Source organism: Megascapheus bottae, chromosome 18 (assembly GCF_031878675.1).
Source record: "Megascapheus bottae isolate mThoBot1 chromosome 18, mThoBot2.hap1, whole genome shotgun sequence".
Taxonomy (NCBI): Eukaryota; Metazoa; Chordata; class Mammalia; order Rodentia; family Geomyidae; genus Megascapheus; species Megascapheus bottae.
In genome coordinates, this window is record NC_143526.1 from 48066001 (window position 1) to 48088971 (window position 22971).

Below are 22971 nucleotides of genomic sequence, written 5' to 3' on the forward strand. Positions count from 1 at the left end.
CCCCGGTCAGAGGGCACAGATTGTGGTATTCTCTCTTCTCCCCTCTCTGACCAAGTGGATGCGAGCCAAGGGTGCCCATTGTGTCTCACACTGACAAACACCGAGCTTCGAGGGTGGGGACAGGCCCTGGAGAGCAATTAGTAAAGTGTCAGACCTGGTCAGGGGGCTCGTGGCTCATTCCTGGAAGTCCCTGACTGTTCAGGTGTCTGGTCTGCACACCTCAGTAGTGAATGTTTAGCTCGTAGGGTAGGAGGGATGTGGGTTACCTGGTAACAGAGTCACACCTAGACCCTCCTAGTCTAGGCAATGCTGCCGCTGCTGTAGCTGGATGAGCAGCTGCAGGGAGAGTTGAGGGACTGCTGGGGAGGGGCTCTGTGACAGGCAGGAAATGAGGCGGGGTGCTTGCCCACACCCACAAGGACCTTCCCTGCTGCCCTAGACGGTGGAGGACAAGCTGCGCCGAGGCTCTGGTAAGTGCCTGCTCTGTCTTCCCACCCCAGCAGGTCCAGAGCTTCCTGATGCCGTCTTGGGGTCTGGGAAGGATACGTCCTGCCTAGTCAGGGCATTGGGCTCTGGCCACGGCCTTTGTGCCCCCACTCCCAGCAGCTCTGTTAAGAACCTCCCCCAGAAAAGACAGGTCCTGTGTCAGGGCCAGAGGGGAGAGGAGGAGAACCAGAGAGCAGTGAGTGCTGCCGGTCCCCTCCCCCACTTCCTGAGCTGTTGGTTCTGGTGATGAGAGGCCTGCAGTCCTCACCAGATGGGGCCGGGCCGGGCCTGGACCAGGATGGCTGTAGTAGTGGCCTGTGGCTGGCAGTTCCAGGAGTGACTTAAGAGGCTTTGCCATTACCCTGGCCATACTCACCAAGTGAAGGGCAAGCAAAATAGCTCACTTGGAGCCCCTTGCTAGAGGAGGGAGGGGGGCACTACCACAGGCCTGGGGCTTTGGGGGGGGGGTGCCCAGAGGTGAGACTGCTAGGTGCAAGCCTGATACCCCCAGTGCCTCTTTCTTGTGCTCTTAGGTCCTCCCATGACATTAGATGGGGCTGCTGGTGCCCTCAGCCCCGCCAGTCCTCTGGGTCCTAGAGTGCTTCTCCCTGTTCCTCTTGTTATGGGCCTTGTGCACAGCCTGCCACAGGTATGGTATGTCCGTCCAGTCCAGGATTCTGGCTTAGGCCCTTGCCCTCCACGCTGTGGGCCAGGAGTCACTATGGGGAGCATGCAGGAGCTTTGCATGGACCTCTGTGCTGGGGGTCCTACCTTTGTCCTCCTGACCTGATGACACTCTTGCTCCCAGGAAGCAGGCCAGGCGTCGTGGCAGTGTGATATCAGTGGAAACGGTGAGTGCCAGGCTGTCCCCAGGGCCAGGGCAGGGCTGGCAGGGGACCGACCAGCATTCCTTGCCCCCAGTCACATCTGAAGCAGACCTACCTCTGCTCCCTCAGCAAGTCTGACACAAGGCTGCATGAACTCCGTCATGACAGACACTGTAGCACAGGTAAACCCCTAGGGTGGGGGCCTGGGCCGGCTGGCTTCAACCTTGAGGCCAGACCTGCTCCGTCACCTGAATGGTCTCTGCTTGACCCCGCCACTAGCCCCACGACCTACTAGCATGGATCTGCGCCCACTATGGCTAGAGATGTCCAGGAGCAGCATCAGACTGCAGGCAGCCTCTTCCACCTTCCCACCCCAGCACCTGCCCAGGGCCCCTCCTGCAGCCACAGCCACAGCTGCCACAGTACCCTCTCTTGGCCCTGAAGCCACCTATTCCAATGTGGGGCTGGCTGCCATCCCCAGGGCCAGCCTGGCGGCCAGTCCTGTGGTGTGGGAAGGAACACAGTTGATCACTTGTACCAAGCTTGGGTCTAGGGCCAGACCTACAGTGGCCAAGTATGCCTGCATCCAAAAGTGCAAGGGCCCCCAAGGTTCGCAGGGCGAGGCAGAAGTGACCCCAGCTGCTCAGGTAAAGCAGGTCTTGATGGGATGGGGTAGGTGGAACCGGGTGGAACCTTGGTAGTGGATCTACTGAACCCTCCCTGGGTCTGCTCCCTCCCTCCAGGACCTGTACTCGAAGATCTGCAAGCCTAGACGCAGGGATCCAGAACTTAGCATAGGCCAACCAGACCCTCACGGTCAGGAAGTGATTCCTGCCCAGAGGAGAGGCCTGGCACATGAAGACATCACCCCTCAAGGCCTGGACACAGACCGAGACCCCTCGGAAAATGTGTATGAGAGTATTCAGGAGCTGGGGCTCTGAACTCCTGCAAACCCTCCTCCTCCATTAGCAAAAGTGGGGCACATACACAGGACACCAAGGTCCCCTTGCTTCCATCTTCCTCAGCCTAGGGTACCTTCCTCCAGAGGGGTTCCCACCTCACAGGTGCCAGTACAGGCCAACTATCTCACCCATGGTCCTGTACCCTAATAAACCCCCATGCTTGCCTCATATCTACTTTTCTTGGCTTGGGAGTACAAGGGATTGATCCCAGGGCTTTATGGTTGAGCTCTGCCCACAGCCCTTTTTGTATGGGGAGGGGCCTAGAGTCCTTCCTCCCTTGGCAGGCCTTGAATGCTCAAGGCTCACTTCCCCAGTAGTGGAGACTACGGCCTGCTTTTATAAAAACTAGAGCTAGAGTTGTGGAAGGTGTAGAGCCATGGGTAGGCTCTTGTCTGGATGCCAGGCCCTCCTCCGAAGTCAGTAGTGGAGAGACCACCTCTTTAAGGTGGTTTCCAGGTCTGAGGGCAGTGCGTCCAGCCAGAGCATGGGTTCTGGACCCCTGGGTTACTTAGGAGGAGGGAGGTTGGCAGTTGTCGCATGTTGGAAGAATAGCTTGCTGCCAGAGGACTGCCAAGGAGATGTAGTCCCCTCTCCGCTCTGGCCGCTGCACACGCCCTGTTTGGAAGCTAGCCCTCCCTAGTTGAAAAGCCAGCGCCGGCCTCCAGGCTGGACCACACAGGCCTAGGACCCCTTGCCCAGCCTCCCAGCACAGCCCTGGTGAGCGGGGAGGGGAGGATGGCGCGGTGGGTGTGGCCAGGCGCCTTTCCTGCGCCGGTGGGCGTGGCCGGGCGGCTTTCCGAGAAGCTGCCGGGAGGCAGCCCTCCGCGCATCCTGTGGGTTTGTGCACATGCGTACGCAGCTTTCGTCCTCATCTCACGGCCCCTCCAGGGGAGGCCCGCTGGCGAGGGTCGGGAGCCACGGTGCTTCCCCCTTCCCAGTGCGGGAATCGGGGAGCGGCCGCCCGTTTCTTGCTGCCCGGGAATCCGAGGGGCCCCGGATGGTGCCCAGCACCTCGGGCTGGCTGCACAGCCAGAGCCCCGGGGTCCCCAGGCTGACTCCAGCTGCTCCTCCCTCCTGGCCCGGCCTAGACCCACAGCTGCCGATGCACAGCCCTGGTGAGTGTGGGATTGGGGGGGGCTGGCCCGGGCCCCGGCGGTGGGGTTTCAGACCCGTGCCTGTGTCTATAGGAGCGGAACTGGAGCACAGCCCGGCTGTGGAGCACTCTGTGACAGGGTGCGAGAAGAAGAGTCCACTACACAGCTAATGGTGAAAAAGAAGCTTGGTTGAAAGAGCCTCTGTCTGACTGGTCAGGGCCAAAGCACAGACTCAGGAGCCGTGGGTTTAAAGAAATTTATTAAGGTGTTGCAGAACCTGGCTGGCCAGGGACACAGTGCAGACTCGGGAGCTAAACTGTGACCCCCAAATAGGGGTGCGAGTTGGGCTCACTCAATCCCATCACCGGCGCTGCTCCCCAAGTCTCCCCACTTCCTGGTTGGGGAAGCCATGCTGAGGAAAAGGAAGGTGCGGCTGGGGAAACCCCTGGGGAAGGGTGGTGGCAGGTGTGGACCTGAGCAGGTCATGTTCCAGTGCCTGGAATGCAGAGACATCTGCCTCGCACACCTGTCTTGTGTTGGCGTGGAGGCTGTGTCCCCGACATGAGGCAGGCAGAGCCAGCCGTGATGGCCAGAGGATTTCTACAAGGAGCTAGACCAATGGACTGCCTGGCTGACCCCCGTGTCCTCCAGCCTACTTCAGACCCAACACTCCCCCCTCTCCAGTTCCGCTCTCTGACTGCCCACCAGGCTTCCACAGTGGCCAGGCAACCCAAGCCACAGGTGGTGACCAGGAGAGGGTCTCAGGACACTGTGGAGAGAAGGCACGTTTAGGCTATGGCTCCCCTCATGGCTGCCTGGCCCCCACCCCCCTGGAACCACAGCCCACAAAGGCTCAGGTCCACACACCAGTCGTGCATGCCAAGCTCAGTGCCAACCTGAGGTGCGTGTGGGTTGAGGGCCTGGGCCTGTGACTGGGGGGAGGGTTCCAGCCAGCCACAGCCACAGCTGCGGCCCTGCAGGGAGCCCCACACGATGCCAAGAAAAGTGCTCCAGGGGTGTGGCAGGGACCACTGGGGCCTGTGGTGCACAGCCTGCCACTGGAGGAAAGCTTGCCAGTGCTTCCCGCTCAGACTGAGCCCAGCCTCTGACCTCCTTCCCAAGCCAAGCTTGGGGCTGGAGCAAGCTGGGAGGGGGAGATCCTGCTTTCCTGCTTCCTTGGAGGCTCGGGGAGGGTTCCTGCCTCCCTGAGGGAGGAACCAGCCTTTTTTCTTCTTTTTTGAGTCATGGAACTTGAACTCGGGGCCTGGGTGCTGACCCTGAGCTCGTCTCAGGAAGTCTAGTGCCCTTCCACTTGGAGCCACAGCTCCACTTCTGGTTTTCCAGGGTTGACTGAAGAGTCTCACAAACTCCAGCCCCAGCTGACTTGGAGCCTCAACCTCAATCTCAGCCTCCTAAGTAGCTAGTATTACAGGCGTGAGCCACTAGCAGGGAACCAGCCTTCCGCAGCAAAGGCAAGCCACACACCACTGGGCCCTGGGGCAGCCAGCCCTGCCTCCCCACACACTGCAAGGAGTTGATGGGACCAGCCGCAGGTGCCAAGCTAGACTCACTTCGAGGAGTGGGCTGCCCAGACCCTAGCACTAAAACGCTGGTGTCTTCATGTCTGGACTGTATCAGGAATGGAGAAAACCTAAAAGTTGGGGTGGGGTGGGGGATCATTTTTTCCCCAGAAACTGAGTGTCCTCCTCAGGAAAAGGAAAGGGTCTGAGACTGTGTTGGGCAGGGTGATGGGAAGCCAGTAATGAGCCCCAGAGTCTAAAGGGCCAGCCTCTGGCCACCTCCAGCAGGGTGAGGCCATGGAAGGTCACTGTGACACACACAGGAGGCGTCGGTGTGAAGCAGCCATTTCTGGATTTATTGAAAGCAATCATTTGCAAGAATGTCTATGCTAATCCCATCACAGAAAGGAAACCCACAGGCAGCCCGGAGCACACAAGGCAGACACGAAACCGCAAGATCCACTGGAGAGGGTAAGGCTTACCTGTCCTGTGGCCACAGAAAAGCGGGACAAGATCGCTGTGATTCCCACCAACTGACTATGAAAGACTTCCTCCCCAAATATTAAACACATCTCCAGTACAAACACAGGCTTATAATAATTGATATAAAGTCAATATAATATAGATTATCTTCAGAGAAAGTCAACAATCTTCAAACATTGCCTTTTTTCTCTATTCTATTTTTGTTGACAGGTTGAAAGCACGTTGAAAAAAATAAATATTTCAGAAAAGCACACAGCAGCCTCACTACAGTGGTTTAAAAGGGCTACATACAAAACACAGCATAGGGTCTAAAACAAGACAACCACCATTAAATATGGCTTTCTTTAGAGTTGCACATGTCACAGAATGAGCCAAAGTAAGAGATTATCTTTTATAATATTGCAAAAAGTTCCAGTTTCTGCATTTTCTCAGTTTTTTTTTTTAAAGGAAGATGTGCAAAGTTGGAAGCAAAGCTGTGTTTTCTGAGTCAAGTCCCTGTCCAGTCCTGACAGTGTCCTGATTCCCAAGAGCTGGAGATTGCACACAGACAGTCTGGTGAGGGCTCAGCAGAATGCTGCGTCTCCCTGCCCTGCACCCTACCCTCCCTGTGGACCGCATTCTCCATTTGGTGTCACCAACACCAAAATACGCACAGACACGGGAAAAAAATACAAAATGTGAAATGTAATCTACACATTTTTCCTCTTCATAAAAAAATATTTATTAGTTTGAACATTGATTTAAAAAAATCAGTCACGTAAAAAAACAAACAAACCCCTTCATTACATGCTTCTCCCTCTTGACTCCTGAGGTGGATGTATTCATCTGGGTCTCTGAATTCCATGCTCTCTGTCCCAAACCAAGTGAGAACAAAGCCTTTCACAGAGCAAGCACCTGGGGAAGGGGGTGGGACAGGAATGTGGCCCTTGGATTTCCAGGACAGGATTGGTTTTGAGGAACTTTCCCTGTGGCACCAACAGAGAACCCCAGGAAGGAAGCCAGAGCACAACCCAAGAGGGCAGACATCCTGAGAGCAGAGGCGGAGGTGCCCTGGGGGAGGCGGCCCCAGACGGGGACAGGTAGGTAGACACCTAGAGACGCTGGCAGCAAAGGCCTGGTTTCCAAATGCATTTTATAAGAAAGTGTTTAGAAAAGGCATTTAAAAAGTGGGAGAAGGGTAGAAAGTTCTAGAGCCCTCAAGAGGGTCTGGCAAGGTCAGAGGGAGCCAGCCTAGAGCTTTGTTGGTGTTTTTTTAAGGGTCTAGTTTGGCTGCCTTACTGAGGAGTGGCCCTAGAGCCAGGAGCAGGAATCCTGACGTTCCGGCTCCAGGGAGCAAACAGCCCCCCGAAGGGCACACAGGCAGCTGGCAGGAGTGCTCCCCGCCCTGGAAGGAATGGTGGCTGACTTTACTTTTTAAGAAAGCCCCCAGCTCTTCCCCATGGCACAGGCTGGAGGGCGGCCCCTTCTCTGCCCCATGCACGTGGGGCCACCCAGACTCCTGTGCCCCCTGCCTGGTGCTCGGGGAGATAGCACTGCACACAGCCCCAGGTCTACGGGATGAGGCTGTGGCTTTTCCTTTCCTCATCTAAAGAGAACAGATGTGGCAGTAAAAATGTTGGTAAAGGTCATTTGGCTTACAGTCCGAAAAGGGAAAGAAAAACTCGTCTCCACGCGGTGCTCTCAGCAGCCTGAGGAGCCCTTGCCTGGGGCGGTGGAGTGTGGCAGCGGCAGCGGCAGCGGCAGCAGCGGCAGCAGCGAGGGGAGAAGCAGGGCAACCTGGCTGCGAGGTGGGTGAGCAGTGCACCAGCCAGACACAGCCTGAAGGAGGAGCAGGACAGGCCACAGTGGGGTCCTGCTGGCCAGCAGCCTGCCTCGTGTCAGGGCCTTCACCTTTTCACTCAGGAAGAATGAACACGGGGGGAGCGCCTTCATAAACACAGCAAGAAAACTCGACAGCTAAAGGAGAACCACCCTAGATGCTGAAAAATGATGCCAAGCAAAATAATTTTCTGGAACTCTTCCAATGTGTCTCTGACTACTTGGAAATTTGGTTTCCCAGGTGGGGAGGTGTGGGGGTGCCTGCAGCCAGGGACGCTCACCTCCAATGTTAGCAGCAACGATGACAGCAGAGCCCAGCAGAGCCCGGCTCAGCCCAGCCCGGGAGCCGGCCAGTGGCCAGGGAGGAGGAGTGAAGAGCCAAGCCCGCCGGCAGGGACCACTGCAGGCCCAAACTGGAGCAGGGTAGGAGCCTTCCCAGGCTCTGGCCTCTCCCTGTTGGCTGGGCTGGGCCGTCTCCACCAGAGACAGCACCTGGAGCCTGGGCCTCCGGGGGAGTCGGCAGCCGTTTTGTAGTAAGCACCAAAGCATGGAGGTAAAGATCACGGGACTCTGCACACGGGCCCTGGATTCTGCAGGCTGACACGGGCAGGAGCAGCCAAGGCAGAGGGGGCCACTGGTGAGGCGGGGGCACAGACACCCAGCCGCCCAGGAGCGGGATTGCTCGGGCAGTGCCGCGGGCAGATACAGCTCAGAGATACGCGAAACTCAACATCTACTTGGCTGTGTGGCCTGCAGAGCCCCATTAACTGGCCTGGCCACAGAGCCACCCTGCGTCCCTAACCAAGTCAGCCGCGCAGACCCAGGCCCGGCCTGCCTGCATACCGCACACCTGGGGGACAGGTGGGCACACGCCAACTCCCCGTGCCAAAACCCACTCTGGGACCCTGCCAACAGCCCCAGTGTTCCCACTCGGTGGGGCGTGTGTGGCAGGGCAGGACCGGGGAGGGCCACGACCCATGAGACGCACACACTGTTGGACCGACGAAACAAGGCAGCCGCCAGCCGCCCTCCCGGCCAGAGAGGCCCCTAGGAGACCCAGGCAAAGTCCTGGTCAGGCTCCCCGGAGGGGCTGCGGGGCCCCCGGGGGGAGGCTTCCTCCTCCTTGTCCTCACCCAGCAGCACATCCTCGTGCGCCAGGCCCACATCCTCCTTCCACTTGGACACCTCCTCCTCCTCCTCCTCTCCCAGCTCCTCCTCGCCCTCTCCTCGAGGGTCGTCCGGGTCCTCCAGGTAGGGGCCTTCTCCAGCAAACAGAGCCTCTGGGGAGCCTTCGCCGCCTCCGCTGCTGCTGCCGCCGCCGCCGTGGTCCAGTGGCAGGGCCACGCCCTGGCCGGCACAGTCAGTGCACACCCCGTGTCGCCGTGACCCATGCCGGATGCCCACGCTGGCTGCAGACATGAACACGCGGCTGCAGACCTTGCACACGTACTTCTTGTCCTTACTGTGGACCTGGGGGCGGGGCGGGGCGGGCAGCGGAGGGTCAGGGCTCCGGGCCAGCCTAGGAGGTGGGGCCGTGTCTCAGCCCACACTTGCACAGGCGCCTCACCAGGGCCCTGCTCCCTCCACCACACAGCTCTCCCGAGCCCTAGCCACTCACCCTAGACAGAGCAAAGGGCACTGGCCCGGCTGCCCAGGCGAGGCCCGGTTGAGAACGATGATGCTGTGTGCCTAGGTGGACAGGCAGGACTGGAAGTGCCCCTTGTTCTCACTGTGGCTGCGAGCACCAACTGGAATCTAGCCAGCACATGTCCTGATGGACTGGGCAGCAGGGGAGCCAAGAACTGAGAGTGAAGGACAGCGGGATGCCACTACTCAGGAGGTCGCCATTCCCGGCAACCCCGGCTCAGGAGACCCCATCTCAATCACTAAGCCGGATTGGTGGTGTGTCTGTGGTCTCAGGTCTGTGGAGGCCACAGGGACCCACACAAGCTAGGGACTCTGCTGCACCCAGGATGGACAACACCGGGTTGCTTTTGGAGCTTCTCACCAGGGCCAGATTGTGGGGCAGTCACTTGACTCACTGAAGCGTGCTCAGAAAGGAAGCAAGAAGGGAGGATGCAGGGTGCCATAGCAACCTATTCTGAGCCCTGGGTGTGGCTCACAGCAGCTAACCCCAGCAAGAACAGCCACGAGCCTGGGCACTGACCGCTCATACCAATAATCCTAGCTAGTCCAGAGGCTGAGAACGGACAATCCCAGGCAGACGAATGAATCTGCAAAGTTCCTATTTCTCATTAGCAAAAAGTCAGACATGGAGGTGTGGCTCAGATGCCATATAAGAGTGAAAAAGCAGAGCAAGAGTGCTGAGTGCTAAGTTTAAGCTCTATCCTGGGGGGGGGCAGCTTCGGGGTCCTCCCCACAGCAACTGCCTGAAGTTGCTGCCACGTACCAGGAAGAGGTCACAGCCAGTGGCCGGAGACGATGTGGTGGGAGTGGAGTTTGGTCAGGCCAGTGGGCTCCAGCCCCTCCGGAGCACAGGGACCACCGGGGAGGCCCGCCGGGAGCTACAGGCTGGGTCCTGAAGCAGACCCTGCCTCAAACAGGGCCAGGACACTTCCAGAAGCACTGGCTGCAACCAGCCTCCCACAGGGCGAGGTCTCCACACTGAGACACAGTTCTCCAGGGGGAGTGACCACGTAGAGAGGCGTCCATGCCGCTAGGTTTCAGCAAGCCCTTCCCAAACCCATGCTGTGGCTCCATTAGACCCAACAAAAGACACACTGAGGAGAAATTCTAAAACAATGGAGGACTCACCCCACCTTGAGTGGTTGTGGACAGGCCGGGGCCTAGAAGGCTTCCTTCCCAGTCCTCCCCCTGCTCGGCAGGCCCTCCTCCCCCCTGCAGGGAGACAGGTGGGGAGCCCTCAAGTCTAGGGCCAGGTTGGGGCACTTTACCAACAGCCTTGGCCACAGGGCCACAGGCCACAAGCAGGGAGCCTGCCTGGGCCCCATGGGGTGACAGCCTCACTGGGATGGAAAAGCAGAACTGAGCAGAGCATGCTAAGCCTGGAGCAGAGGAGAGACTGGACTCCAGGGGGCAGAGACCTGGGGCAGTTCTGCTCAGAGCCCTGTCACCTGAGCGCACCGCAGGGCGGCCTGGCCTCCTGCAGGTCTGCCACCCAGGCCAGTGAGCTGCAGGCGGCTAGCTTTGGTCCTGCCCTCCCTCAAGGCTGAATGACGGAGCCCAAGATGCCCCACCAGCCCACTCTCAGCTTCTGCCTGCTTCATGACCTCACGCTGCCTTCCGAGAAGGCGTGAATCTGCCTTCCAGCTTCTGGTCAACCTTTTCTTTTTTTTTTCTTTTCCATTTTGCTTCTCTTGGCCAAGAAAATTCATCCCTCAACGTCTATGACCTGACTAACTGCCCCAGGTGTTGAATCTGAGCGGACTGCCAGATTAGGGGCAGGCAGGGAGAGCCAGCCCAGAGGGGAACCCAGGGCGGGGAGAGGCCCAGGCTTCTGCATGCTGCCCGGGGTGGAGAGCTGGAGGCCCCAGCAAGGGCAGCAGCCACACTCCCTCCTCCCTCCACAGAGCAAGGCCCTCGGCCCCCACTCACCAGCGTGTGCCGCTTCATGTGCTCCCGGCGGGTGAACTTCTTCCCGCAGATCTCACAGGGGTAGGGCCGCTCCCCGGTGTGTGAGCGCATGTGGCGCTTGAGTATGCACTGGTGCATGGCGGAGAAGCTGCAGTAGGGGCACTTGAACTTCTTCCTGATGACCGTGAATTCATTCACTGAAAGACAGTGGCGAGGTGTCAGTGCAACAATGCATTCCTCTGCCTCAGCGTGGCTCCCCCCCCCCCAGCACCACACACAATACGCTGGGAGGGGGCCTCACTCAGCATCTAGGTCACCACACGAGGACATGCCAAGAGCGTGAGCTACAAGGACCTTCAAGCCTCACCCCGGACCAGCCCTCCCCACGCTCTCAGACCTGTGGTCAGCCCTTCCTAGGCCCTCTGACCCCACTGGACTATGCAAGTGGAACAAGGCCCAGGGCAGACATGACGGTAGGGTGGGAGAGAAAACTGCACCCCAGCAAGACACTGGATTTAAGTACCAGCACAGAACCAAACCAAACCAAACAAACCTAGAATCATAATGTGTGCATTCTAATATTATTTAAACCATGGTTTTAACCACATCTCTTCTAAACCTCGGGATATAATACAACTTATTAGAAGACTATACTTGGACATTTTCGTCATTTCTGCTTTTGAACTGTGGAAATAGTGCATCAATGAGGTCCCCGACCACATCTGCTGAACTGAAGGAATCTGCCCCTGCCCTATGACTAGCTGCGGCCATCTGCAGCTCCTGCAGCTCCTGCAGTTAACCCACATAGGCCCATCTCAACAAGAACCAAGAGCAGGTTCCCCAGAGAGGCTCTGGGCGTCCCAGACAGGGAAGGCGGGAGGAGGGGGTGGGGAGGGGGAGGGGGCAGGAGAGGGGGAGGGCGCATCCCCAGCAGGGTGAAAAGTGACACACATCTGTCCACCCACCCATTTCCCCCCTACACCTGACAACTCCCAAAACCAACAGCCTGAAGCTCACAATGACCTTTCTAGCGACTTGGGAGGCTGAGATTTTAGGACCAAGGTCCAAAGCCAGCTGAGGCAGACAAATCTGAAACTCGAATCTCCAAATAACTAGCAAAAAGCCAGAACTGGAGACATGGCACAAATGTTATAGGGCCAGCTGTGAACGAAAAACTCAACCCAGAGCTCAAGGCCCTGAGTTTAAGCCCAGAACCAGCCAAAAAAAAAAAATGGAAAAAGGAATATCTGAGCCCTTCCCTCACAGCAGGCTCAGCGGTCTCCAAACCAGACAAGGAAATCTCACCCCTCCTTCTCTTCCCACCATGATGGGCCTTTTCACCGTGTGCATTCTAGATTTCAGGCTATCACACCTAACAGCACATGGACCATTCTCTAAGCTGGAAAATGAGAATAAGAAAATTAGCTTCTACATTATTTTAGTGTGTGTGTGTTGGTCCTGGGGCTTGAACTCTGGACCTGGGCACTGTTCCCTGAGCTTTGTGCTCAAGGCCAGCACTCTAGCATGTGAGTCACAGCTCCACTTCCAGATTTTTGCTGGTTAATTAGAGATAAGAATCTCACAGACTTTTGTGCCTGGGCTGGCTTTGAACCATGATCGTCAGATCTCAGCCTCCTGAGTAGCTAAGATTATAGGCGTGAGCCACTGACGCCCAGTTTTTAAAACAATTCTTTGTTTTTTTTTTTTTTTTCCCAGTCCTGGGGCTTGAACTCAGGGCACTGTCCTTGGACAGGTTTTGCTCAAGACTAGTGCTCTGCCACTTGAGTCACAGCACCACTTCTGTTTTTTCTGTGTATGCGGTACTGAGGGATTGGACCCAGGGTTTTGTGCTAGGCGGGCACTCTACTGCCAGGCCATGCTCCAGGCCACAAATGGATTGCTGATTTTTTTTTTTTTTTGGAGCCCTAGAGCTTGAACCCAGGGCCTGGGCTTAAAACAATTCTTGGTGGTGGTGCACAGCTGATGCCCACCCAGCTTGGAGAATGCTGGGGTGGGGTGGGAGAATCATGAGTTAGAGGCCATTCTGGGCTGCACAGCAAGACTGCCTCCCAAAACAAACAAGCAGCCCCCAGTCTGCCATTGTGACAGCAGCATCAGTGACCAAAGCACACATTCATCTCACGAACACCAAGAGTCTGGCCATTCACGTGAGGACAGGCTCCAGGGCCTCAGCCAGTCTTCTTGGCTACTCAAGAAGCTGAGATTTGAGGATCACCGCGGGAAGCCAGTCTAGGCAGACAAATCCTAGATTCTTATTTCCTATTAACCAGAAAAAACCTGAAATTGGCGGTGTGGCTTCACGGGGGAGCACCCGCCAGGGATGGGAAGGTCAAGTAAAAGCACAAGATCTTGAATTCCAGTCCCACTGGCAAGCACACAAAACAATCCACGGTAAAACGAGTAATTCTCATTAACGGAAGAGCACAAAGGATCATTAAGTTGAGACAGGTGGTCTCTGGGTGTGTCCTGGAATCTGAACCCTCTGCCAGGAGTCGACAGCAGGGCAAGCCTACGATGAATCACCAGCAAGCAGCTGCTCAGGGCTGCACCATGCTCCCCGGAAGGATGGCGTGCGACTTGGGCTAACTTGCCAGGGCTGGGAGAGCGCTGCCCAGCAGTTCCCATGTGGGCGGGCGCTCCTGCCTCCCAGGCCCTTCCTGTCCCCTCACAGCGACACAGAAAGCCTCAAGATGAACTTTCCTCAGGACCTCTGGTGCCCAAGCGTGCCGTGCCACGTGCTGACCCCTGGTGGATGGTGGAGGTAGCTGCACCCCAGGCACCCACACCAGCAAGGCCCCGAATCCACTGTCCTCACTCTTCCACTTCACCTCTACTGGATTACTCGGAGCTTTATGCCACTGGATTTGGCTCTGCTGGGGCTGGCCATGCCCTAAAGGAAGTGACAGGCCTTCCAAGGCATCTTCTGTGTGCAAGCACACACCATGTCTAGTCCTCTGATTTCTTTTTCATGACACCGGACACGACAGCTAAGCAACACAGTGCATGCTCCAATACTGGTGCTTCACCCTGGGAAGCCGCTGGTGGAGCCGCACTCCCTGCCACAGGCCAGCGCAGGAGGTATGGCCCACCAGCCCAGGGAAAATGAAAACCAGAACTCCTGTTGGGCAATACTGGGATTTGAACTTAGCCTCATACCTTTGCTAGGCAGGCACTCTGCGGCTTGAGCCACACCCTCTGCTGGGGTTTCACAGGTACCCCAGGGCTAGGGTAGAAGTCAGTGTTAGTTTTGTGTCCTCTGTGGCTGGGCTGTCAGGCAGGTATGGACCATCACATCCACCTTATACTGGTTGAGATGAGGTCTTATGAGCCCTGACTTTCCTCAAACCTCCACACTATCTCCACTGTGTGAGAGGCTACCATTACAGGTGTGAGGTGCCATAAAATCCTAAAGCCAGCTAGATCATACAACAGGGATTGCTGTCATAAGTGTCACTACTAACTAATCACGATTCAATTTTTATAGATAGCATTTATTTTGTATTACTTTTTGTGGTGTTGCAGACAAAAGACATCTTTTACTTTTTTTTTTTTTTTTTTTTTTTTTTTTGCCAGTCCTGGACTTGGCCTCAGGGCCTGAGCACTGTCTTTGGGTTTTTCTCAAGGATAGAGCTCTACCACTTGAGCCACAGCACCACTTTTGGATTTCTTCTATGTATGTGGTACTGAGGAATCAAACCTGGATCTTCGTGCATGCTAGGCAAGTATTCTACTACTAGGCCAAACTCCTGGCCCCACCTTTTATTTTTTATCCAATACACATTATCTCTTTTACTCCAGGTTTGCTGAAAAAAAATTTTTTTATCATGAATGCTACTAATTTTCATCAAGAGTTTTGATGAAACCCAGGCACTAAAGTCGGGGAGACTCATCTCCAATTAACCACCAGAAAACAAGAAGTGGGGCTGTGGCTCAAAGAGTAGGGCAGTAGCCTTGAGCTGAGGAGCTCAGGGACAGTGCCCAGGCCCAGAGTTCAAGCCTCAGGACCATCCAAGGAAAACAATAATATATTTTTTTAAAGGTTGTCTGTCAATAATATGTTTTTTTAAAGGTTGTCTGTGTGCTGAGGTAATTAAGTTTTCTTTCTTCTTTTATTCTGCTAATGTGATGAAGCACAAAGACTAATTTTCAAATGTCCAGCTGACTTGGAGTTCCTGGAATGAAGGTGCCTGCCCAAGGAGGGGCCATGCCATGCCTGTGGAGGCCTGCCCAAGGACAAGGAGGGGCCATGCCATGCCTGTGGAGGCCTGCCCAAGGAGGGGCCATGCCATGCCTGTGGAGGCCTGCCCAAGGACAAGGAGGGGCTATGCCATGCCTGTGGAGGCCTGCCCAAGGAGGGGCCATGCCTGTGGAGGCCTGCCCAAGGACAAGGAGGGGCCATGCCATGCCTGTGGAGGCCTGCCCAAGGAGGGACCATGCCTGTGGAGGCCTGCCCAAGGACAAGGAGGGGCCATGCCATGCCTGTGGAGGCCTGCCCAAGGACAAGGAGGGGCCATGCCATGCCTGTGGAGGCCTGCCCAAGGAGGGGCCATGCCATGCCTGTGGAGGCCTGCCCAAGGACAAGGAGGGGCTATGCCATGCCTGTGGAGGCCTGCCCAAGGAGGGGCCATGCCTGTGGAGGCCTGCCCAAGGACAAGGAGGGGCCATGCCATGCCTGTGGAGGCCTGCCCAAGGAGGGACCATGCCTGTGGAGGCCTGCCCAAGGACAAGGAGGGGCCATGCCATGCCTGTGGAGGCCTGCCCAAGGAGGGGCCATGCCTGTGGAGGCCTGCCCAAGGAGGGGCCATGCCATGCCTGTGGAGGCCTGCCCAAGGACAAGGAGGGGCCATGCCATGCCTGTGGAGGCCTGCCCAAGGAGGGGCCATGCCATGCCTGTGGAGGCCTGCCCAAGGAGGGGCCATGCCATGCCTGTGGAGGCCTGCCCAAGGACAAGGAGGGGCTATGCCATGCCTGTGGAGGGCTGCCCAAGGAGGGGCCATGCCATGCCTGTGGAGGCCTGCTTTGACAGCTGAGTGCAGTCCTGGAGCACTCCTCCTGCAAGGCCTGGTCAGGTGGGGACCAGACAGGTGGGGTCCCTCTCGGTCTCTGTGGGCTCTCTTTTTGCTCAAGGCTAGCTCTCTGTCACCTGAGCCACAGCACCACTTTTGGCTTTTCTGTATATGTGGTATCAGAGGAATTGAACCCAGGGCTTTGTGCACTCTACTACTAGGCCACACCGCAGGCCCTGGGTGTTCCTCTTATCCCATTAACACTCCAAGAATTTACAAGGCATTGGGCCGTGGGTCTGTAGGAAGGCTTGTAAATTATAGTTCAGTTTCTTAGTACACCAGAGCTCTACTGACTTCTTTCTGTTCCCATTTTCCACTTCTCTCCAGGGCATCAGATCTACGGGATGAGGCTATTTAGCATACTGAGTATATTTCCAACGTTTATAGGATCTGGAGTAATGGCCTTGCTGCATTCTTTATTGGTGCGTGGTGCTTTCCTTAGTCACGTTTGGCCATTTGTCAGTTTCCTTTTCAGTACACCAGTCTTTGGAACTGTTCCTGTGTGTGTGTGTGTGTGTGTGTGTGTGTGTGTCTCCTTTTTGTATATCTAGTTTCTATTCCACAGATACCTGCTCTGCATTTTCTTCCTGCCACTTTCTTTGGATTGATACATGTTTTGCTATGTAATCTGTTCTGGCCTCAAATTCACAATCCTCCCGCCTCTGTCTCTTGCACGGATGACACCACGCCTTGCTTATTACTTAAAACAAAACCTCCCTAACTTTCACTGCCTGGGCTGGCCTTGAACCAAAATCCTCTTGATCTCTGCCTCCCAAGAAGCTGGGATTGCAGATGTGAGCCACTGCACCAAACCTGCAGCAAACCTTTTTCTTCTCTGCATAGAAACTCATGAGTTTGACCGGGAGTTTGGCCTACTGGTAGAGTGCTTGCCTACCATGCACGAAGACCCAGGTTCGATTCCTCAGTACCACGTATATATAGAAAAAAGCCAGAAGTGGTGCTGAGGCTCAAGTGGTAGAGCTCTAGCCTTGAGAAAGCCCAAGGACAGTGCTCAGGCCCTGAGTTCAAGGCCCAGAACTGGCAAAAAAAAAAAAAAAAAAAAGAGAAACTTATGAGTTTTCTCTCTTGTCTAGTAAGGGCAATTAGAGCTATACTGCTATACTGTTTCAGATGGGTCTAAAGTTTTGATGTGGCATTTTTTTTATTAGCATTCAGTTGAAATTATGATTTCTGTGGAATTTATGTGCTTGCATTCAGAAGCAGTTTGAGATTCTGTCATCTTTGCTGCAATTTCTGCCTCGTTCTGGCACAGTGAAGATAGCTTCAGTCCCAACAGCTATTGCTTTTGGCCCTGGTTGGTCTACTTAGGTAAAAGCTTTCTGTGTGTTTGGAATATTATGCACTTGTGTGACTTAATGATAGCTAATCATGTTGTTACAGGCCAACATGTCTGTGAGCATAGATGAAAGCAGGAAGATTTATTCCAGGAGTTCAAGAACACAGACAACTATGTTCCAACCAGGGTGACAGTGGCTCAGGCCTATAATCCTGACTACCCAGGAGCTGAGATCTGAGGGTCACAAAGCCACCCCAAGCAGACAAATTCAAGAGACTCTCAACTCCAATTAACAGCATAAAGCCGGAACTGAAGGTTTGGCTCAAGTAGCAGAGTACCTGCCTTGGTTGAGAGCTAATTGAGGGCTCAAGGCTCTGAGTTCAAGCCCCAGTACAGGTACATTATGATAGATACATAATGATAGTCTAGTCCCCTCAGCTCCTTTTTTTTTTTGGTTGGTCATGGGGCTTGAACTCTGGGCCTGGGCACTGTCCCTGAGCTCTTCAGCTCAAGGCTACCGTCACAACGCCACTCCTAGTTTTTTAGTGGTTAATTGGAGATAAGTCTCACAGTCTAGGGGCCATGAATTTGGCCTAGTGGTAGAGTGCTTGCCTACCATGCACAAAGACCCGGGTTCCGTTCCTGGTACCACCTATACAGAAAAGCTGGAAGTGGTGCTGCAGCTCAAGCAGTAGAACTTTAGCATTTGAGAAAGCCCAAGGACAGTGCTCAGGCCTTGAGCTCAAACCCAGGACTGGCAAAAATAGGGCCAATCAGGGGTTGTCACCTGTCTGGCCAGCAGAGTACACACCTGGACCATCTTGTCTGCCTGCAAAACTAGAAGCAGGGACTTCTCTAACAAGTAACTCCTCTTACCTGTTGGCTGGCCCTTTTTTGGGGGGGGGGAGGGACGGTAGGAGGAAGCTGTGGGGCTTTAACTCAAGGCCTGGGTTCTGTCCCTGAATTCTTTTGGTCAAGGCTAACCACCACTTAGGAGCCACAGCTCCACTTCCAGGTTTTGTTTTGTTTATTTTTGGTGGGTCACAGGGCTTGAACTCTGCCTGGGCGCTGTCCCTGAGCTGTTCAGCCCAAGGCTACCACCCTACCCTGGAGCCAAGCCCCACTTCCCATTTTCTAGAGGTTAATTGGAGATAAGAGTCTCTCAGTCTTTAGTGCCTGGGCTGGCTTTGAACCTCGATCCTCAGATCTCAGCCTCCAGAGTGGCTGAGATTACAACCAGGAACCATCACACCCATCTGGACTTCTGGCTTTTTGATGGTCAATTAAAGATGAGTCTCATGGACTTTTTCTGCCCAAGCTGGATTCAAACCATGATACTCAGATCTCAGCCTTTAGAGTAACTAGGATTATAGGCTTTTGGGAGCACTTACATCCTTTGTTTTTTGTGAAAAATTCTAAGCTACTGTCTCTTCCACTACTGCTTGTTTCTTCTCCCCTCCCTTTTGGAACAGCAACCACACATACATTACCATATTTCTTTGCTTGACTCTCATTCTTTTCCCTCCTCTGTTTTCAGCACAGATTTTTCCAGCTCACCAACCTGCCTTCTGTTGCCTGTTGACATGTCCAGACTGCTCTCAAGCTATCTGTGCAATCTTAATTTCAGACTTTTTTTTTTTGCCAGTCCTGGGCTTGAACTCAGGGCCTGAGCACTGTCCTTGGACTTTCTCAAGGCCAGACCTCTACCACCTGAGCCTCAGCACCATTTCTGGCTTTTTTTTTTTCTATGTATGCAGTTCCAAGCAGTTGAACCTGGGTCTTCCTGCATGGTAGGCAAGCACTCTACCACTAGGCCAAAATCCCGGCCCATTCAGATATATTTTTAGGTCCAAAATGCCCACTTGGTTCTTCTGATTTCTCTCGAAATCCTTCATCTTTTTTCATTTATCTGGTCCACGCCTTTGACTCTGTTACTCCAGACCTTGAGCTGTTGTCTCCTGTCGGCAGTCTGTCATCATTCCACGCTGGTTCTGCGCGGGACTTTAATATGTAGTACGTGTGTTAACCTCCTGTCATGCTGGACATGGATGGAACAATAACATCATCTTCTGAAGACAGCGAGGGCTTTTGTTCTGTGTCTGGGTACAGATGGGCCTGCACCACTGCCTTTTATGATTGAAATTATGTTTTCAAGAAAGATTCAGCCAGGCACAGTGGTTCTTGCCTGTAAGCCTAGCTAGTCAGGAGTCTGAGATCTGAGAATCAAAGTTCAAAGCTAACCCGGGCACAAAAGACCCTGAGATTCTTATCTCCAATTAACCACTAGAAAACGGGAAGTGGAGCTTGGCTCCAGGGTAGGGTGGTAGCCTTGAGCTGAAGAGCTCAGAGACAGCACCCAGCTGAGTTCAGGCCCCAAGACCCACCAAAAAAAAAAAAAAGGAAGAAAGATGCAATGATACACTTTTGAAAAATCTTTTTTTTGGCCAGTCTTGGAGCTTGAACTCAGAGCCTGGGCGATGTTTCTGAGCTGCTGCTGCTTCTCCTCCTCCTCCTCCTCCTCCTCCTCTTCCTCCTCCTCCTCTTCCTCCTCCTCCTCTTCCTCCTCCTTCTTTTTGTTTCCCAAGATAGTGCTCTACCACTTGAGCCATAGCCCCACTTCTGTCTTCTTCTATGTATGTGGTATGGAGGAAGTGAACCCAGGGCTTCATGCTTGCTAGGAAAGCACTCTACCTCTAGGCCACATTCCCAGTCCCAGACTATAATGTTTTCATGACATTCTTCAATAAAAAAATTCAACAGAGTATGGAAGGCAAAGCATCTGAAGAACCACTCCAGAGCCCCATGTGGGCATCTGCGCAGTTTTAGAAGACAGGAGGTCAGAGAGGCGGCAAGGAAACATGTCTGCCTGCTTTCGGCGCCCCTTTCCTTGAACCCCACCACAAACGCATCCCCTCTTTCAGGGATTTTGGAACCTGTCTGTCTTAAATTTTAAACTGTTTTCAAAACTCAACCTAATTCTGTTGGCCAAGTGTACCAGATGTCTCCACGATGCAGCTCTGTGCACGTTTCCGAGCCCACTCCACTGCACCCTACCCCAGACAACAAAGGCAAGCAGCGGATGGCCCTGATGCCACTCAAGGCTTTTCTAGGCCTTCCAACCTCACGCGGGCCCACCCTGCCTCATGGGCCCAGTTGCACCAGTGAGCTCTGAGTCCATGGTGGTGAACAGACCCATGGTGACACATCTACGCAGGCCCAGTGTCGAGGAATGGGGCTACAGGGATAGGTCCTTGGTGGTCACCAGCCACCTGGAAAGGACAGCTGGCATTCATCCCCAAGACACAGACACACAGGGGAAGAGAGCCAGTGACAACACCAGCACCCACAAAACTGCAGGTAGGAAGACGTTTATGAAAAGAGAGCCTAATTAATAACTTCAGATCCATGCTCCATGGCTCTTCTACTTCTTCAGGGAGGGCAGTTAAAAGTCAAGCTGCATCTGGGTGTGGTGGCTCGCTTTGTTGTGATCCTAGCTACTCAGGAGGCAGAGATCTGAGGACTGTGGTTCAAAGCCAGCCCGGGCACAAAAAACTGTGAGACTTTTATCTCCAATTAACCTCTAGAAAATGGAAAATGGGGCTTGGCTCAAGGATAGAGAGGTAGCCTCGAGCTAAAGAGCTCAGGGACAGCATCCAGGCCCACAGTCCAAGCCCCACAACCAACAGAGAGAGGGAGAGGGAAGGAGGGAGAGAGAGAGGGAGAGAGGGAGGGAGGGAGGGAGGAAGGGAGGAAGGGAGGGAGGGAGGGAGAGAGGGAGAGAGGGAGGGAGGGAGGGAGGAAGGGAGGGAGGGAGGGAGGGAGGGAGGGAGGCAGGCTACATTGCCCGGAAGCCTGGCCACGAGCCTGGTGCCTCCATCTTCGGTTCATTCTCCACCTATGAGCAAGCAGTGAGGTGGCACATGAGTCTGCACATGCTCTAATGGCAGGAAGCGCCTCGCCCAGGCCCCTGTTCACACCATTGTGTGCAGCTGGCCAGCCATAGCCTTGCAGAGCCCACCTTTGGCTCCCTGGCAAAGGGTTCCTGGAGCACCGCAGGTCCACAGCCCCTCGCCCTGAGGAAGGGCACCCAGCCCTTCGTGTCCCACTAAGACAGCAGATACCGCCTTTATCAACAAGACCATCTGGGAAGGCACTAATACCAGGGCGTCATGGCCTACCTCTGTCCTCAGACACTTCTAGGAAATCACTAGACGGCAGCAGTTTGGCTCCCTCCCCACCGACGGCTGCCTAACCTTCTGTCTCTGTGACTCCAGCTGGGGAGCTGCTGCGGTCCCCTCTTGGAATCCTCTGCTCACTGGCTGGACAGTGACATGCCTCTGTGGGCAGTGGTGGAAGCCCCGAAGGCCCAGGCCTCCCGGCTCTGTGATCACCACCCCGCATGTGTCTCACGGCACAGACGCTGGACTGGGCTGAGTGGCTAAGCACAGCCATCCCGCTGCACAAGACACAGAAGAACCTGGACTCCAGAGCTCAGCGCGGAAGCCCCCAGAAGCCCGCTCCACCTGCTGACTGGGAAGGGGCAGAGCTGTCTCTGGCCCATCTTCTCTGTGGGCTCCTTAGCCACCAGCACCTATGGCTCAGCTTCTCCCCAGCCACCTCGGGCCTGGGGAAGGGGTAAAGGCTGCAACACTATTGGAAGGAAGCAGCTAGCGTCCTAAACAGGAATGCTCCACATAGTCAAGTCAGAGAGGACTTAACAGCATCACTCAGAGTCAGCCCGGAGAGACTGCCCAGCCCACCGTCCAGGTCACAAGAGACATCAATCTAGAGGCAGACACAAGTGTTACACACTGGCGAATGGTAGAACGTTGGACAAGACTTTTCCCACTGGCACTCTGTCACCTCTCACTCACCTGGTCTCTGTTCAGCCTCTACAAAGAGAACGGGTCACTGGCCACCTGGAAGGGAAGTTGGTCGTTAATTCCCAGGAGAGACGCAGACCACCCAAAGCTACGTCAGGAGGGTCCTTGTGGGAAGACCATCTGGCTCCCATCAGGACCAAGGTAGGTGGCTACTCTTCTCCAGGAATGGCTGCTAGAAGCAGGCTGGCCCTTCGCAGTGACCCCATGGCTTCAGGACAGAAGGCTCCAGCTTTCTGTGCAGCTGGGGGGGGGGGATGGAGGCGGGCTCAGAGTCTGCAATTGTCAGAAACACACAGCGGCCCTCGCAGGCAGAAGTCACTAGAGAGGCCCATCACTCGTAGTTTTAGGAACTGGTAACTTTTAATCTGCTTCTGTATGAATCAAACATCACGCTTTTTTCTGCTAAGGGCTATTTGGATATTTAGAACACTTATCACAGGCCATACCAAATCATCGATGCAGGCAGTCAAAAGTAGAAGAGAAGCATATTTGTCTTTTCTGGTCATAGGCCTTGTACAGCCCCTACCTGTATGGGGAAAAAACCCTGATAACAAAATCAGGAAAACGTCTTCTTATTTTGAGTCCTGTGTTGCCAAGGCTGGTCTTGAACTTTGTACCTTATAGAAATATACTTTTACTTTTGTTTTTGTTGTTCATGGGGCTCGAAGTCAGGGCCTGGGCACTGTCCCTGAGATTTTTTTGCTCAAAACTAGCATTCTACCACTCTGGGCCACAGCGTTACTTCCAGTCTTCTGGTGGTTAATTGGAGATAAGAGTCTCACAAAATTTGTGCTTGGGCTGGCTGTGAACTGTGATCCTCAGATCTCAGCTTCTTCAGTAGCCCTGGAGAAATGCTTTCAATGAAACGTAAAACAATTCGGCTTCGTACATGTCATTGTAGAGTGAAAGCATGCATTACTAAAAGCCAGTGGGATGAAGGGATGAGGCCTTCATGCCAT

At 54.7% G+C, this 22971-nt stretch overlaps 2 protein-coding genes across 2 annotated transcripts in view; one reads left to right on the plus strand and one right to left on the minus strand.

Moving 5' to 3' along the window:
* Positions 1–8: 8 nt before the first annotated feature.
* On the plus strand, positions 9–2445 carry Lime1 (Lck interacting transmembrane adaptor 1). Its single transcript, XM_090352653.1, has 6 exons — positions 9–470; positions 1020–1135; positions 1295–1337; positions 1408–1495; positions 1593–1960; positions 2057–2445. The coding sequence occupies exons 2-6, from the start codon at positions 1038–1040 to the stop codon at positions 2252–2254; spliced, it is 795 nt and encodes a 264-aa protein (XP_090208779.1). The 5' UTR covers positions 9–470; positions 1020–1037; the 3' UTR covers positions 2255–2445.
* A 2779-nt stretch (positions 2446–5224) lies between these two features.
* Zbtb46 (zinc finger and BTB domain containing 46) overlaps positions 5225–22971 on the minus strand; it is a 49180-nt gene continuing 31433 nt past the window's right edge. Inside the window, exons 4-5 of the mRNA XM_090352654.1 lie at positions 10767–10942; positions 5225–8660 (exon numbers count right to left, since the gene is read on the minus strand). Coding sequence (XP_090208780.1) covers positions 8238–8660; positions 10767–10942 — 599 coding nt within the window. The 3' untranslated portion in view covers positions 5225–8237. The remainder of the gene's footprint in view (positions 8661–10766; positions 10943–22971) is intronic.